At 52.1% G+C, this 18119-nt stretch overlaps 1 protein-coding gene across 1 annotated transcript; it reads left to right on the top strand.

Annotated features, from left to right (window-relative positions):
- The first annotated feature begins 270 nt into the window (after window positions 1–270).
- Window positions 271–12524, top strand: LOC119813062 (galectin 3 binding protein). The gene is made up of 6 exons (XM_038328162.1): window positions 271–486; window positions 3256–3329; window positions 4409–4600; window positions 4738–4869; window positions 6356–6608; window positions 11106–12524. Exons 2-6 carry the CDS (start codon window positions 3278–3280, stop codon window positions 12208–12210), a joined length of 1734 nt encoding a protein of 577 aa, XP_038184090.1. The 5' UTR covers window positions 271–486; window positions 3256–3277; the 3' UTR covers window positions 12211–12524.
- Window positions 12525–18119: the final 5595 nt, after the last annotated feature.

Genomic DNA, 18119 nt, shown 5'->3' on the forward strand with positions numbered 1-18119 from the left:
CTGTCATCGTGTATATGTGTGCCCCACATGTGTGCCTGGTGCTCCATGGAGGTCAGGAGAGGGCGTTGTATCCTTTAGAACCTCCATGCTGTCCCCGCCCCCACCCCTCCCAGGGTGCCGCCTGGACATGCATCTGGCTGGTCAAACAGCGCAGCCTAGGCGCCTGAGTATGGCTGTTTTATCTGCTCAGCCACAGGGCACTTGGATGCCTGCCATTCCCCCAGCAGAGCAGTGAACAAGCAGAGGGCTGCTAGCCTTGTCTGCAGCCAACCCCAGGAGCGGCCTCTGTCATGTGTTTTCTGGAAATCGAAAGCAGACTAGGTTTATAAAGCATTTCCTGAGACGAGGCTGAGAAAAACCGCATGGTGGTGCCTCTCTCCGGCGGACAACCTACAGCAATCTTCTGATTGCAGCCAGCAGGGAGGCTCCGGGACCACCGTCAGCAGCTGCCCCTACAGACAGGTAGCTACTATCTCTCGCTTCCAGGTGAGTCCCCAGTCCACACGGCATGATACCTGGCCGGCTACTGAGCACAGGAACCCTTGTGCTCCTCCTCCTCCTGCAGGACTGCTGTACAGTTGGGTGGGATGTTTGCTGAAGGGAGAAGAGGCTTGGAATTGAGCCCTCGGCCCTCAACCAGAGGCTCTCACCCAGACCTGCACAGAGCTACTGAATGAGCCAGCATAGGCAGACTTGTCCCAGCTTCCCACATGAAGGAGTCAGGCAGAGGACAGCCTCATCCACATAACCGCAATGTTCCAAAGGCATCGAGTTCCTGACTCAGCACTCACAAACCTATTGGCCACAGTCTATATGAATGGAGAGAATGGGCACCCGGTGTAGTCTGCCATGGGACCCCTGGGCAGACCCCGACCTGGGGCTCGCCAGCTGTGTGGTCTGGAGTCGGTTGACTCTCACTTCAGTGTGTTCACCTGGCATGTGAACTGGCTTACTGCTCTGGGGTCTTGTTTGTTGTATGGCTGGCTTCAGAACGCTGGCAGGAAACTGCTGAGTGTGTGTGTGGGGAGGGGGTGCACAGCAGCAAGGGCCAAGTTTCTCACCCAGTGATGCGGTACAGGATGCAATGGTCAGAGCCTATGCCCAGACAGCTCCCTTGATAACCAGCCACCTATCTACCGTGGTCCAGTTAAAGATACAATATAGTGAAAACCATTAAAAGGAGCTTTATCTCATGGGGCTGCATTGAGAAGATGAACAGATCGGCCTCCGCCTCGAGCCCCTTGGGGTATTGACATGAGGTTTAGATTTAAATGGGGGGCTACAGTGTGTATAACTGGGCTGCCCTTGTCGTAGCATGGGCTGTAAATCTATCCTGGAAACAAGCTCCTCCTGGTGAAGCTGTCACCCCATTTCAGCTCCTTGGGGGACCTTAATTCAGTAATTTGATAGCCAAAGTGGGCGGGGCACAAGTCTCCTGAGACCGTCTTCACTCCTGCCAGGACAGCTGCAAGTGGGCTGGGATCCAGAGGACCTTCATGCTGGTCTAGTGCAGAAGTGTCTAGGACAGGGTTGGTGGGGTGGTGGGAGGGGAACTGGGGTGAGGGTGAGGGGCAATCCTGGTGTTTCTACTAGTCCTGGGATATCTCTCTTGCCTGTCCCTGGGCCGCTGGTCTAAGTAACAAAGAAACAACTTGAGGTTACCAGCTCTTGCCTAGTAGATGGTGCTCCCAACAGCACCACCCACTAGCCAGAACCAAGCCTGGGAGTAGAGTGGGTGTTGCCTGCCCTGTGGGTCATCCCTATCCTTGCAGGGGCTGAGGGACAGTGCCTGGGTAGAGCACAGACAAGCAAGAGCTTAGGCCATAGCCTAATATTGAGTCCTTTGTCCCCCCCCTTCTTAGAGCTGGCAGCTTCTTGGGAGTTGATCCTTACCCACCTCCTACTCATCCCCACCTCCCACTCATCCCCACCTCCCACTCATTCCCACCTCTTACTCATCTCCACGTCCCACTCATCCCCATTTTACACCTCCCACTCATCCCCACTTCACACTTCCCAACCATCCCCACCTCATACATCCCACTCATTCCCACTTCACATTCATTCCCACTTCACATTTCCCACCCATCCCCATTTCACACACCCTACCTACCCACTCATCCCCACCTCATTCCTCACACTCATCCCCACCTCACACTTCCTACTCATCCCCACCTCACACCTCACACTCATCCCCAATTCACACCCATCCCCACTTCACACCTCCCACTCATCCCATCCTTATATCCCCCACTCATCCCCACCTCACACCTACCACTCATCCCCACCTCACACCTCCCTCCCATCCCCATTTCACATATCCTACCCACCCCCTCTTCACACCTCCGATTCATTTCTACTTCACACCTCCCACCCATCCCCATTTCACATATACCCATCCTCACTTCATACCTCCCATCCATCCCCACTTCACATATCCTACCCACCCCCACTTCACACCTCCCATTCATCTTTACTTCAAACCTCCCACCCATCTCCCACTTCACATCTCCCACTCACCCCCACTTCACACCACGAAGGCCCAGACCCTTCTGCACCATCTCTTGTCACTTAAGGCCAACTGTTAGCAGGCTTAAACCCTGTCTAACCCCAAGGCACAGCCCTTGTGTTTCCTGGGTCCTCATTGCCCAGAGCCCTCACCCACCTGTTCCACCTTCTTACTGACCTGAAGATTGCTCCCCAGAGCATGTGAGAAGCCTGCATGAGAGCCATCACATGGCCATCTGAGCCCTGCAAAAGAGGGGCCACCCACAAAACTGCCCTGTCCTCCACCAGCAGGGCTGATGAAACCATGGGGCTGCTGGTCTGCTGTTGAAGCAGGCTGCTTGTTGGTTCCCGGCTGCTCAGCAGCTCAGACCCGAAATAACCACACAGAAACTGTATTAATTAAATCAATGCTTAGCCCCTTAGCTCTAGCTTCTTATTGGCTAACTCTTATGTCTTAATTTAACCGATCTCCATTAATCTATGTATTGCCACGTGGCAGTGGCTTACTGGGTAAAGTTCCAGGGTCTGTCTCCCGCAGGGCTACATGGCTCCTCTCTGACTCTGCCTCCTCTCTCCCAGCATTCAGTTTAGTCCCCCCCGCCCAGCTCTGTTCCCCTATAGCTCTGCTATAGGCCCACAGCAGTTCCTTTATTAACCAGTGATATTCATAGCATACAGAGGGGATCCCACATCAGTCTGCAGTGGAGAACTGTTGCCAGACTCATTGTGCTGTCCCTTCTGCTGCAGGGTTGGGCTTCTAGACCAGGCCATGGCTCTCCTATGGCTCCTCTCTGTGTGGTTGCTGGTTCCAGGGACTCAAGGTGAGTCATGCCTGCTGGCAAATGCCCTAAACAGAAGTCTTCAAGGCTGCTGCACCTTGCTCTGTGGGTCACCTCCTCACAGAAAACCCAGATGTCGGCCGGGCAGTGGTGGCGCACGCCTTTAATCCCAGCACTCGGGAGGCAGAGGCAGGCGGATCTCTGTGAGTTCGAGACCAGCCTGGTCTACAGCTCCAGGTCAGGCTCTAAAAAAGCTGCAGAGAAACCCTGTCTCGAAAAACAAAAAAAAAAAAAAAAAAAAAAGAAAACCCAGATGTCATCCTGTGAGGTGCCATATCTCGGAAGTCTCTCCATGTGGATCCCCAGTCAATCCCAAATAGTGATGGTGTGTGGCTGGGGTTCCCCTGGGCCCGGGTGGCACTCAGGTGATGGAGAAAATGCCAGGAACCTTCCCATCTTAACTGTGGGCCAAGGAGGGGGTGCCGAACCTGTGCTGCCCTGGAGTGGGTGGCCTTGGGACACATGTTAGAATTCAGAGAGCCCCTGGGGGCAGTCATCCTGCACCCTCAGCTGAATGCCCTCTTTGGCATGAATGAGCCCCAAATTCAAGCACCCAGCTACTTGCTGACCCTCTGAGCATTGGCAGAGATGGGAGCCCTTTGTCTGCCTTGCCTGATTGCAGACTGTCTCTGGTTCAGATTGTCTGCTTTAGACCAACACTGCAGAGACAAGGGGCATCTGCTCTCTGCCTGTGTCTAGGGGCCCAGGGGCCACCTGTCCCCTCAGGCCAGGATTCCAGAGAGCCAGCAAGAGGCCTCTTCCTCTCCCAGACCTTCTAGCGACCACCACCTCCATCCACTCTGCAGGCTGGAGAGCCAAGGTGCTCTTTTGGCGTAAAAGGCTCAAAGCTGAGAAACCGAAAGGCCGTGGCCTCCATGGGGTCCTCAGTGGATAGTGTCTCACACATGAAGAGGGGGCTCTGAAGTGGTTCAAGAGCAACCCCACTGCACCCCAGTTGGGGTAACCTTCACCCAACAGGACAGCCCAGAGCATCGAGGTCATGAGGGCGGGCACCCAAACAAGCCAACCCTCCTCCCAGCTGACCCCCACTTTCCCAACAGGTACAGAAGATGGAGACATGCGTCTGGTTAACGGGGCCTCGGCCAACGAGGGCCGCGTGGAGATCTTCTACAGAGGCCAGTGGGGGACAGTGTGCGACAACCTCTGGAACATTTTAGATGCCAACGTCGTCTGCCGGGCCCTGGGCTATGAGAACGCCACTCGGGCGCTGGGCAGAGCTGCCTTTGGGCCAGGTGTGGGCTGCTGTATCCCCCCCCCCCACAAAGCTGAGGTCGTAATGTCCCTCAAACATCCCCGCTGTGCCAGTGAGCAGCACCAAGGAGCCAGCTCCTCCTCCACTGTGGCCCCTGACTTCCTCTTGTGCCCACAGGAAGGGGACCCGTCATGCTGGACGAGGTGGAGTGCACAGGGACAGAGCCCTCCCTGGCCAACTGCAGCTCTCTGGGTTGGCTGAAGAGCCGCTGCGGGCATGAGAAGGACGCAGGCGTTGTCTGCTCTAACGGTGAGACGCCCTTGCCCGCCCAGCACCTGGATGAAGCAAGGGGCATGCCCGTGCCCCTCCCCCTGTGTACGCAGGCGTTGAGAGTGGCGCCCTGAGTGTGGCTGGGATGTAGGACAAGTTCACTTGTCTCTCAGGGAGAGCCTCCTGTGTTTCCTGTGTTAGGGAAGCTTCTGCAGCAGGGCAGTGAGTTATGGGTCAGGGACTGTATGGCACACAGGATAACACCTGTATGAGGGTGTTGGCACCGTAAGGCACAGGGTCTTAGGGTTATTACATGCTCTGCTGCATTGCCTGGCACCCCGGGCACAGGTGGTGGTTGTTCTGAATGGCTGGGGTCAAGGGCACTGGTGCCCAGAGCCCTACCTGCCGAACCCTGACCCCATCCCTGCCCTTCACCTCCTGTGTCTGAGACTCGGTGGGAGCTTTTCTTCCCGGCTGCCATCTGTGGCTTCCTCCTGGGCTAGCCCATGGGGTTCCTGGAGACTCCCCTCTGTCCCGAGTTTGAGCACTGGGGCATGAGGGTATTAACTCCCACAAGGTCAGACAAGCATGGTGTCTTTGATCCGGGGTGGAGGGCTCAGACTGGAGGCCTCCTGAGTGGCCTAAGCTGTGCAGGGTTCTGGGAGGGCAGGAGGCCCCTCCAGCTGGGGAACAATGTGGACAGGAAGGTGGAGGTGGATGCTAGGGTCCGCAGTGGGAGTACACACCAAGGAGCCAGCCCACCCAGTCTAAACATAAAAATCAAGCCAACCCTCCTAGGCTACCAGTGATGGTCCATGTGGCTCTGGATTGGGCCTTGGGAGGCAGGGAAAAGTGGGGGTGCCCAGAGGCATTCCATAGCCCTCAAGGACTAGTCTCCTTGGGAATGGGAAGGCCCAAGTTGTAGTGTGGGGTTACCATGGAACCCTGGCTTCTCAGGCTGTTGACTGGGTATAGGAGAGTGGCCTCTGCCGTTACAAAGGAAGGACACAGACTCAATGCCAGAGTCTCCGTTCCTCTCCCTCTGAAACCTCAAACCCCACCCCTAGTACCACACCTCCTCCAGCAAGGCCGCACCTCACAGCCCTTCTCATCCTTTCAAACCTTTTAAACAATGCCACTTCATTGTCACGAAGCATTCAAATATATGAGCCTATGGGGGCCGTTCTCATTCAGACTCCAGAGCGCTCGCCACAAACCAAACACAGTGCCTGAGTGGGGTCCAGGGAGCAGCCTCTGGGTGTATCAGGGCACAGGGCCACATGTGGCCAGAGAGGCCAGGAGGGCCTGCTCCTGTTTCATGAGGTTCAGAGGGCAGCTGCACCCTTCCTCATGGCCTGTTCCAGCCTGCATTTTCCCAAAAGCCCTTCTGAGCAAAGCCAGGTACCAGGACGGCTGGCACAGATGAAAAACCTGATTCTCAAGGGTCAAATTGCAGGTTTGAATCAGAGAAAATGGTTTACAGAGCCCAAAGCCTCACAACAGCAACTCCCTCTGTCTCTCCAAGAAACCAGTGATATCCACGTTCTGGACCTCTCTGGAGATCTCCCAGATGCGCTGGGCCAGATCTTTGACAGTCAGCAGGACTGCGACCTGTTCATCCAGGTAACAGGGCAGGGACATAGAGATCTGACCATCTGTGCCCACAAGCTGATCCTGAACACCAACCCGGAGGCCCAGGCCCTGCAGCAAGCGGTGGGCAGAAGTGTCATCATGAGAGTGGATGCGGAGTGCATGCCTGTGGTCAGAGACTTCCTCAGGTAAGCCAAGCCTTCAGCTCCGGTCGTGCTTGGGCTTCACGCTCCTCCTAATTGCTGGAGCGTCCACTGTGCTAGGGTGGGGCAGCAAGGTAAGTAGATGGGCCCTGCACACCTGATCATGCGCTCGTGCAACACCCATACACATGTACCTGCACATTACACAGTCATGCAGTCATGTGCGTGCTTCTTCACACTGCACACATCTATAATCGCAGGCAAACTGTTGTAGAATATTATTTTAAGGCGTGTTGCTTTTGTTTATGCTCCGGAACATTTGTTTAATGATGCAAAGATGTGTTTGGGTAAATAAAATTCACCTGCGGTCAGGAGGCTGCATCAGTAACTGGCTGACAGGAAGCTGTAGGAGGAACAAGGTAGAGAAAGGTTTGTAAGGTGGGGTGAGAAGTACAAGCAGCAAGAAGATGAGTTAGGTGAGCCGTTTGCTATTCCGCTTCTCTGGGAAGCAGGATTCTACCTTAACCTTTGGATCTTGAGTTCTTTAGAGGGACAGAGATTTGTTTGTTTGTTTGTTTGTTTGTTTATTTATTTATTTATTTTGGTTTTTTGAAACAGGGTTTCACTATAGTTCTAGAGCCTGTCCTGGAACTTGCTCTAGTAGACCAAACTGGCCTCGAACTCACAGAGACCCGCCTGCCTCTGCCTCCCGAGTGCTGGGATTAAAGGTGTGTGCCACCGTCGCCCGGCAGGGACAGAGATTTAGATAAGTTCCCTTTGTAGGTTTGAAGGAGTTGGTGCTGAGGGAACAGAATTCCCTCGGGCTGTGGTTCTTGCAGGCTAACCCCTGTTGGTAGCGGTGGAGTTGCAGTTGCTGGCTAGGACAGCCCTAGCTGTCAACCTTTAGGAAGGGGACAACAACAAAGAGTAGCAAACTCTCCTACCTGTCTGCAGTCACAGGGAGACACATCTGGATGCTTGCTGCACTTGTGTGAACACAGTCACACCCAGATGTTCCCTGCACTTGCATGGAAGCATTGAATGCTCGTACATCTGAATACTCAACCGCCTTCGCGCACACACATGCTTACACATCCAAATGCATGCTGCACTTGTAGAAACACATGCTCGTGCATCCAAACCTCACTTTCCCATGTGCCTGTTTGCTTGTCTTAGTTACTGTTCTTTTGCTGTGAAGAGACACCATGACCAAGGCGACTCTTCAGATCTAAAAGCATTTAATCGTTGGTTTGCTTGCAGCTAAAAGCATTTAGCCGAGGGCTTGCTTGCAGCTCCAGAGCTCTAGTCTGTTGTCATCGTGGCGGTGGGTGTGGAGCATGGACGCGTGCAGGCCGTTGCTGGAAGAGTAGCCGAGAGCCTTACATCCCGATCCACAGGCGGAGAAAGACTGGGCCTGTCATGGGCTTTTGCAACCTCTCCGCCCACCCCAGTAACACAGCTCTTCCATCAAGGCCACACCTCACAGCCCTTCTCATCCTTTCTAACAGTGTCGCTCCCTGGTGACTAAGCATGGCCCATGGGGGCTGTTCTTATTCAGACCACCACTGCACTCTTATGTGCAAGCATCCATGCACACTGAACTAGTGTGCACACGTGTGCTCTCATCCACATCCAGTGCACACAGATACACACATTTTCACCGTGCAGCTCTAAAAGCTCTCTCCAAACCATCATGTGCTCATGTAAGAATTTTTTTTTTTTTGATATTCTGAGGTTATGACTTAGCATGGAGTACCAGACCGGGAGCTTCTCTGCGAGACACCTGGGAGGGCACTTGGAAATGGAGTCCAGGTGGGCAGTGGGCAGCTTGGATCTCCTACAGCAAGGCTAGAAAGGCTTCCTGCCTGGGCCATTGTAGAGGGAGCAGCGGGGCTGCATCCCACCACCCGGCTAGCTTTACACCCGAAATAATTACACAGAAACTGTATTCTTTCAAACACTGCCTGGCTCATTAATTTCAGCCTCTTATTGGCTAATTAACCCATATTTAGTAATTCGTGTAGCACCACGAGGTGGTCGCTTACCAGGAGAGATCTTAACCTGCATCCATCTCAGAGAGGAGAGGCATGGCGACTCACTATGGCAACTGACTGAAGTGTCTCCCTCACTGCGTTCTACCCAGCATTCTGTTCTGTTTACTCTGCCTACCTAATTTTCTGTCCTATTAAAGGGCCGAGGCAGTTTCTTTATTAATGAACCAATGAAATTAACACATAGACACTCCTCCATCAGGCCGTTAGGAAGGCACAGACAGTGCAAGCAAGACGCACTTGTAAGCCCTCTCCTCTCTCTGTCATGTATCTTAGACGCGTTAGAAGTCACACACGGGCTGGAGAGATGGCTCAGCAGTTAAGAGTACTGACTGATCTTCCAGAGGTTATGAGTTCAATTCCCAGAAACCGCATGTTTGCTCACAAGGATCTCTAGTGGTATCTGATGCCCTCTTCTGGCATAAAGTTGTACATGCAGATATCTCTCATGCATAAAATAGATAGATCTTTAAATCTTTTAAAAAAAAGGGGGGGGGGCTAGAGATGGCTCAGAGGTTAAGAGTACTGACTGCTTTTCCAGAGGTCCTGAGTTCAAATCCCAGCAACCACATGGTGGCTCACAACCATATGTAATGAGATCTGGTGCCCTCTTCTGGCCTGCAGGCATGGAGGCTGAACACTATGTACATAATAAATAAATAAATCTTTTAAAAAAAGAAGTCACACACACCTACACACACATGTACAAACACATGTACAAACACACCCCTACGGATACACACATGCACACACACACACACACACACACACACACACACACACACACACCCCTAGGTTCTTATATGCTTGTTTGTGTGGGCCCCACAGGGCGTATGTGGAGGTCAGAGTAGCTTCTCTCCCTCCACCGTGTGGGTTTTGGGGATCAGCTCAGGTCATCAGACTTGGTAGCGATCGACTGGCTGCTGAGTCATCTTGCCAGCTTCAGGGTAAGACTCTTCCCTTCCCACAGCAGGAAGTCATGACTTCAGAACTGTCTATGAAGGGAGGAGGAAAAGTGCACTCCTCTGGGGAGCCCTCACAGACTACCCCTGGCTCCTGCCAGGTCAGGTGCAGGATTCTCAGGATGAGAGGAGAGACGATTAGTGGGGGCCTTGGCCACAACCCTTCTCTGCCTCCTCCCTGCGGGATTGATTGTCAAGATCACGCAGGGTCCCACCTTTAAAACAGAGCGTTTATTAAAAAGGGTTCTCTCTTGTCCGTATGACATGCGGCTTTATATAACGGAACGTGACATTTATGAGAACAATACTGGCGATTAAACCCAGATTAGAACCATTAGCTCCCAGCCTAGTATGGAAACCTGGCAGGGATCCTGTGTTCTCCTGGTGAATTCTGTGTCTAAGACACAGTGGAAGGTGGAGCAGATGCCATCTCTGCCTTCCTGCTCCCCCCCCCGCCCCAGCTGGGGTCTGGGCTCTTGTTCTCTCTCTCTCTCTCTCTCTCTCCCCTCCCATCCCACCCCCCCCCCCGGCTTCTCTCTGAAGTCACAGGAGACACAGGAGTCCCCTAGGCTCCTCCTGCAGTCCCTCAAGCCACTTCTTGCTGCTAGCATTGGGCCCTTCCCCTCTCTGGATATGTGATTTTTTTTTCTTAAAAAGGATGGGCAGGGCCGGGAGACCCACTCTGATTTTCAGAACCCAAGACTGGGCCATGTGGGCATGGGGGAGGCATGAAGACAGACACTCACAAGAATCCGGGCCCATCTCAGCCTCCCGTAGCACTTTGAGCTGCCAGCAGCCCGAGGGACCACTCTGGTGTGGGGCGAGAATTAGAAACTGGTGTGAATCCTTTTCCTGGTCCCCCCTCCTTCAACAGCAGGGGGAGAGTGGTGGCAGCACCCTTCTGTCCCATGTCCTCCTTATGAGATGATTTCATGAAGGGTCTATCTCAGGTTGTGTGTGAGGGGTCAGTCTGGAGGAAAAAGTGGCCCTCCCAACCTCTGGGGTACTGTGAAGTCAACGGCAGGGACCCTCAGCTCTACTTGAACACTGTGCACAAAGGGGGAGGATATCACTCTGGGCATGGTGGACTCAGACCCTTGCATGGCTCAGAGTCCCAGGGAAGCAGATAAAAGGTGACCAAAGAGCCATTGTCACCTGACAGGGAGCAGATGCTTGCGGGGAGAGAGGTACCCACAGGAACCCAGCAGGGACCCATGCCTGGACCTCTACTGACCAAGGCTCACAGTGACATCAGAGAGAGCAGGAGATGAGATGGGAGTCCCTCAGGGGAGGGCGTTCACAGATGAGGAAGAAAGTGGCTGTGAGTGTCCTTGCCAACAATCACCCACCCCGTGGCCTGACTCCCTAAAGTTGCTGTCAGTGTGAGATTGCGGAGCCCCCCAGTGGGAGCACCTTGGAGTAAGGTCAGCGGGGAAGCTGTAACAGGTAGCTGTGTGGGAGAGCAGGCCAAACACACCTGCTGTCTGTCAGGGCAGGCTTCAGACTCCCAACTTACCTCCCACTCCCAGGTACTTTTACACCCGAAGAATCGAGGTCACCATGTCCTCTGTCAAGTGCTTGCACAAGCTAGCCTCAGCCTATGAGGCCACACAGCTCCGGGACTACTGCGGCCGGCTCTTCGCCACACTCCTCCCCCAGGATCCCAGTTTCCACACGCCCCTGGACCTCTACGCCTATGCCCAGGCCACCCGGGACTCTGTGCTGGAGGATCTGTGTGTACAGTTCCTGGCCTGGAACTTTGAGCCTCTGACGCAGGCGGAGGCCTGGCTGACCGTTCCCACCGCCTTGCTCCAGGCTCTCCTCTCCAACAGTGAGCTGGCGGTGTCTAGCGAGCTGGACTTGCTGAAGGCAGTGGATCAGTGGAGCAGAGAGAGTGGCATCTCCCATGAGGACGTGGAGCGCCTGGTGGAGAAGGTCCGTTTCCCCATGATGCTGCCCCAGGAGCTGTTTGAGCTGCAGTTCAACCTCTCCTTGTATCAGGATCACCAGGCGCTGTTCCAAAGGAAGATCATGCAGGCCCTGGAGTTCCACACTGTGCCTTTCTCAGTGCTGACCAGGTACGGAGGCCTCAACCTCACCGAGGACACCTACAAGCCCCGGCTTTATACCTCCTCAACCTGGAGTGCCTTCGTGACAGCCCGGTCCTCAAGGTCACGGGATGTCCAAGTGTATGAGTATGGTCATTACTACCCATACGGCTATGGCTCAAGAGTCCAGTACAGCCCCTACCAGTCTTTCCAGACCCCACAGCACCCCAGCTTTCTCTTCAGGGACAGGCTGATCTCCTGGTCAGCCAACTACCTCCCCACTGTCCAGAGCTGCTGGAACTATGGTTTCTCTTGCACCCCTGACGAGGTCCCTGTGCTGGGCCTCACCAAGTCTGGTTACTCCGATTCTAGCATTGACTACGAAAACAAGGTGCTGATGCTTTGTGGAGGGTACAGTGTGGTGGATGTCACCAACTTTGAAGGCTCCAAGGCCCCTATCCCCAGTGCCCTAGAAACCAATAGCTCCAAGATCTCCTCCCTCTTTCCCTGCACCTCAGGGGCCTTCAGCAGCTTCCGTGTGGTCATCCGCCCCTTTTACCTGACTAATTCCACTGACTTGGACTAGATAGTCCATCTCCGTGGTGGGGACTCAGACACCCATGTGTCCCCTCCTTAACCTCTTCTTTGTAGCCACTTCCAGCAGCCCACTACCAGATCTTCCCCAGTTTCCACTCTATGAGCTTTTTTTTTTTTACTAGACTTTTTACTAAATTTTTACTAGATATCAGGCAGCACTCGCTCCAGAGCTGAGCCCCCAAGGCTCCTGTTGCAGGTACAAGCAGGTTCTGTGAGGTCCTGTGGAATTTCTGATGCCCACTGCAGCAGCTCAATCTGTCACTGTCACTAGTCAGAAATCATTAAAGTCACATGTGCTTCTCATGATGCTGGTTCATTCATGCGGTAGGTGTTGCTGGCTTCCTCTGGCATTTGGAGGGCAGGGGTACTGGCTTCTGGGGGCTGGGGAATGAGATTGTGAGCCAGGCGGGGAGGTTGACAACAAAGAGCAAACAGCCAGGCCCTGGCCTGGGATCGCCACAGAGGAACAGGGTGGATGCAGCCATGGGTATCAAGCTGGTGAGCTGTGCAGACCTGACTGAGAACAGGGGCATCTGTGAGAATTGACTGCCAGGCTGGGACTCAGGCTAAAGAACAATAGCGGGAGACAGAGGAGGGCACGGGCAGGGAGAAGGAAGAGGCGTGGTGACCAACAGTGCCTCCAGAAGCCCTTGAACCCATGCCAGGGCAGAGGGACAAAGACTGGAAGGTTGAAAAAGTGGGAGATTGTTCAAGCATCAGCAGGTGCCTAATCACTGAACAGAAGACAGCCAGAATCAGGGGTCAGGCAGGAGGGGGATACTGCGTGCTGGGTCACCTGTGGGGCCCTGGATCATCCTTAGAGGCTGTAGGGGCATCCTGGGAGAGTGTCGCCTTTGGGTCCTGGACAGTGATGTCTCCCCTAACTCCTTTATGACCAGCAAGAATGTGTGTGTGCATGCGTGTGGTGCACGGGCACATGTGTATCCCACTTGTGAAAGCAGAGGTTACCCAACTTTACACAACCTAGAAACATAAGGAAAGAGAGTCTCAATGATTGATTGCCTACATTGGGTTGACTTGTGTGTATGTCTGTGAGTTAATGATTGTGGGAAGACCCAGCCCACTGTGGGCAGCACCATTCCCTAGGTAAAGGGGTCCTTACCAGTATATGGGAATGAAGAAATTGAGCAAGTCAGCAATCGAGCATGCATGCGTTCGTTTCTCTCTGAGGTGACCAGCTGTGTGTTCCTGCTGAATGTCCTCATGATGATGATCTGTAATATGGACTAAAATGAGCCCTTTCTCCTCTGAGCTGTCCTTTCATCAAAGCAACAGAACTGTGCAGAGCTTGCTGAGCACCCTGGCAGCATTGTCTGACTTACGCTCCCCTCCTGTGAGTCCCGTCATTCAGGTCCTCACCGGCACTTCCTGCCGTCTACATTTTTTAACTTCAGCCGTTCTGGTGGGTGTGTGCACATCCACATCCTTTTGCCACTGTGACAGAACACCTTGAGCAAGTCAGCTTAGGGGAGGGAAGGCTGATCTAGTTCATCCACTCAGAGGCTTCAGTCCGCCTTCACGGGATCCCTTAGCCTCCTCGTGGTCCATGGATTGACACCCTCGGGATGCGGTCTGCTCATAACTCAACAGCTAGAGAGTAAGCCTTCAACACAGGACTTTCAGGGGCCACTTTTAAGTTCAAGCTATTAACAGTAACTTGAAGTGAACCTCCCCCAACTGCCTTCCTTATCCCCCTCTACCTATAAACCCGCCTTACTCAACCCGTGGGAATACCCCATCTGTTTTATACAACGAAATATTTCTGGTTCCAGAATTCCAAACTGAAGCCAATTAAGACACTTAAAGCGTTGGAATGTGTTCCTTTGACCCCGGAAGCTGAGCCCTTTAGTTTCCAGATGGTCACGTTAGAGTTGAGCCTGCTGACTCAGTGCTGCCCATGGGTGCGCGGCCTGCGGTGTCGCAGACAGTCCTCTCAGCTCGCAGGCTCCGGGGAAGCTCGCGCTGCAGGGAGAGCTTCTCACAGGAAAGGTTGAACACACTGCACAACTGCAGCATGGCGTGTTATTCAGCCACCCAGAAAGCTCTTGTCGTCCTGTGTTCGAGCTAGGCATGCTGGTGCTTGCCTGGCATCTCAGTACCCCGATGGCTGAGGCAGGAGGATCACACGTTTTAGGCCCACCAGGACATTTAGTAACATTACCAGATCAGCCAGTGATTTTCAGACCTTGTTTGAAAAAATAAATAAGTCAGAAAACAAATAGATGACCCGTGGCTGGTCTGGCTGGTTTTATGTCAGCTTGACACAGGCTAGAGTCATTGAAGAGGAGGGAATCTCAAGACAATGCGTCCTAAAGATCAGGCTGTACGCAAGCCAGTAGAATATTTTCTTAGTGATGGATTGATGTGGGCGGGCCCAGCCCATTGTGGGTGGGGCCACACCTGGGCAGAGAGTTCTATGTAGTAAGCTTTCTCGTCTGACTTTCCATGGATCACCAAATCCCCAGTAATGACGTGGAGACTTATTATTAATTCTGAAAGACCATTAGCTTAGGCTTGTTCCCAACTAAATCTTTTTTTAAATATTTATTTATTTATTATGTATACAATATTCTGTCTGTGTGTATGCCTGCAGGCCAGAAGAGGGCACCAGACCCCATTACAGATGGTTAGTGAGCCACCATGTGGTTGCTGGGAATTGAACTCAGGACCTTTGGAAGAGCAGGCAATGAATGCTCTTAACCTCTGAGCCATCTCTTCAGCCCCCCAACTAAATCTTATAACTCAGATTAACCTGTTTCTATTCATCTACGTCCTACCATGTGTAGGCCCATATTTCTACACAGTGTGACAGCCAGGCTCTCAGGCCATAGTTAGTACCTGAAGTAGTCACATACCTTCCAGACAGGCTGTCACTGCCCTAACAAAAGGTCAGAATAGTGTTTTGCTCCTTTCTTTGTAATTTGGAGAATGCTTGAAAAGAGGTGCTAATTCAAGCCTACATGACTGAGCCAGCATACTGACCAGGAAGACGTGACAGAGGAAACACAGGTAGGTGTGGGCGTGACTAAAAGCCATTCACCTGCTTACCTAGGAAACAGAATGCTAATGAATTTACCCCTCAGTTTATGCTTTGGTATAAAAGCTGTTTGGAGAATAAATGAGAGGAATTTTTTTTCAGGATGTGAGCTCAGGATTTCATGAGGGATCACTGAGAAGCTCCCTCCTGATAAAGCCATGTGAGTTGTTTCTTTATTCCCACGCCTCCACGCCGGTCCAGAGAGAGACAGTTTATGTTGGTCCAGAGAAATAATTTAGGGTCCAGGCTGCCACCGGACCATGACAACCATGTGACTTTTTACCTTTCTTCCATTCTGTATGTCTGACTCTCTCTGTGTCTTGCTGGTATCTCCCTTGTGCACCTAGATTCCTCTTTCCCCCACTCTCTCTAAAGTCCTTTCTAGTCTTTCCTGCCTAGCTACTGGCTAGTCAGCTCTTTATTAAACCAACCACAGCAACACATCATCACATAATGTAAACAAACATTCCCAACAATTCCAAGTTCTATAAGAAAGCAACTTAACCAAGCCATGGGGAGCAAGCCAGTTAGCAGCTCCCCTCCATGGCTTTGGTAGCAGCTCCTGCCTCCAGGTTCCTGCCCTGTTTGAGCTTCTGCCCTAACTGTACTCAGCGATGGACTACAATGTGGAAGTGTGAGCCAAATCAGTCCTTTTTTTTAGCACGTCGCTTTGGTCATCACAGCAACAGAAACAATGATATAGTATAAAGACAAAGAAGAGTTAAAAGAGAACAAACAAGACTTGAAAGACGGCTCTGTGGGTAAAGGGGTTTGCAGCCCAGCCTGATGACCTGAGTTCAATCCCCTCCTCAGGCCCCCGATGATGAAGGGCAAGAAAGCATGCATGCACACAAAAAAAGCAAATGCATGGGGTGCGGCCGGAAAGGGGGCCACCCTCTCGCCCGTCACGTTGAATGCACATTCGTGTGGAACCTGGCGCTAAACCATTCGTAGACGACCTGCTTCTGGGTCGGGGTTTCCTACGTAGCAGAGCAGCTCCCTCGCTGCGATCTATTGAGAGTCAGCCCTCGACACAAGGGTTTGTATTTAAAGAAAAAAAAGAAAAAGAAAAAAATAAAAAAAAATAAGAAAAGAAAGCAAATGCAGTTTCTTCTTTGTTTGATTTTGGTTTGGTTTGGTTTGGTTTTTTTGAGGCAAGATTACTCTACATAGCACTGGCTGTCCTATAGACTCTATAGACCAGGCTGGCCTTGAACTCAGAGCTCCACCTGCCTCTGCCTCCTGAGTGCTGGGATTAAAGGTTTTTGGCACCACTAACTGGCTCAAATATAATTTATAAAATATTTTTGTTTAATTATTTGGGAATTTCATATATTTGATCACATTCATTCCCTGCCCATGCCCATCCAGATCCACTCCTCTCTCTCTCTACACACGCAACTTTGTTCTCCCCACCCCCACTGCGTCCAATTTGTGTTTCCCCAGTACTCTTGAGTGTGGAGCTGTCCTGGACTGTGGTAGACCAATCGTTAAAGAAAACGGGCTCCCTGTCCCAGCAGTTATCGAATGCCGAAAGCTCCTCAGCTCTGGGTGGGACCTCGTACCCACCTCCTCTTCGTGCTGGGATCGTGTCTCAGGCTTGGATGTCGCCACAACTGCTGTGACTTCTTCTGTGTTTGCAAACGCCCTGCTGTGTTCACTTGTAATCATCCAGAACCTCACATCCATGACTCTCATATTCTGGCTTTCTCTTCCTGGATGAGGTGTGATGTAGATGTCCCATTTAGGACTTAGCATGTCTGTGGTGGTTTGAGTGAGAATGGCTCCCATAGGCTCATACGTTTGAATTCTTGGTCTCCAGTTGGTGGAACTGTTTAGGAAGGATGAGGAGGTGTGGCCTTGCTGGGGAGTTATGGGAGCAAGCTCTGAGGTTCCAAAAGCCCATGCCATTCTCAGTTCTCTCTCTCTCTCTCTCTCTCTCTCTCTCTCTCTCTCTCTCTCTCTCTCTCTCTCTTCTTCCTTTTCTTTGTGTCTCAGCCATCACTCCAGGTCCATGCCTGCCTGCCACAATGCCATTATTCTCTATATGAGCAGTCATGGGTGTCTGTGTTAAACACCATCTACTGCAGAGGAAACTTCTCTGGGAGGGTTGAGAGAATCACTAATGTATGGGTATAAAACTAAGTATACATTTCTAATCCCAGATTCAAGAGGCAGAGGTAAGGGGTTCTCTGTGAATTCAAGTCCAACCTGGTCTTCTTAGTGAGTATCAGGACAGCCATGGTTACCTATTGTAGTGTGGAGCTGCGGGCTGCATTCCCGCCGCCCTGTTCCCGGCATCCTGGCTAGCTTATGCCCCGAAATAACAATACACAAACTGTATTCATTTAAATACTGCCTGGCCCATTAGTTCCAGCCTCTTATTAGCTAATTCTCACATCTCTTGCTTTAACCCATATCTAATAATCTATGTAACACCACGAGTGGTGTCTTACCTGGAAAGATTCAGCATGTCTGAACTGGTGGCTGGCGTCATCGCATCTGTCTCCCTGAGGAGAGGCACAGTGGTCTGGCTCAGAGAGCAGAGGCATGGTGATTATTAACTTCCCTTCCCAGCATTCTGTTCTTTCTACTCCACCCACGTAAGGGCTGGCCAATCAAATGGGCCAGGCAGTTTCTTCATTAACCAATGAAATCAACTCAAACAGAAGACCCTCCCACATCAACCTATAGAGACCCTGTCTTAAAAAAAATACTATTGCCATTTAGCAGAACAGTAATAGTAGGTTCTCTCCCAGAGCCCGTGATCTATATATGATCTACCTATGATCTATGATCTAGCTATGATCTATCTATAATCTATATAGCCAGTGGCTAAA

The sequence above is a fragment of the Arvicola amphibius genome, chromosome 4 (genome assembly GCF_903992535.2).
Source record: "Arvicola amphibius chromosome 4, mArvAmp1.2, whole genome shotgun sequence".
Classification (NCBI taxonomy): Eukaryota; Metazoa; Chordata; class Mammalia; order Rodentia; family Cricetidae; genus Arvicola; species Arvicola amphibius.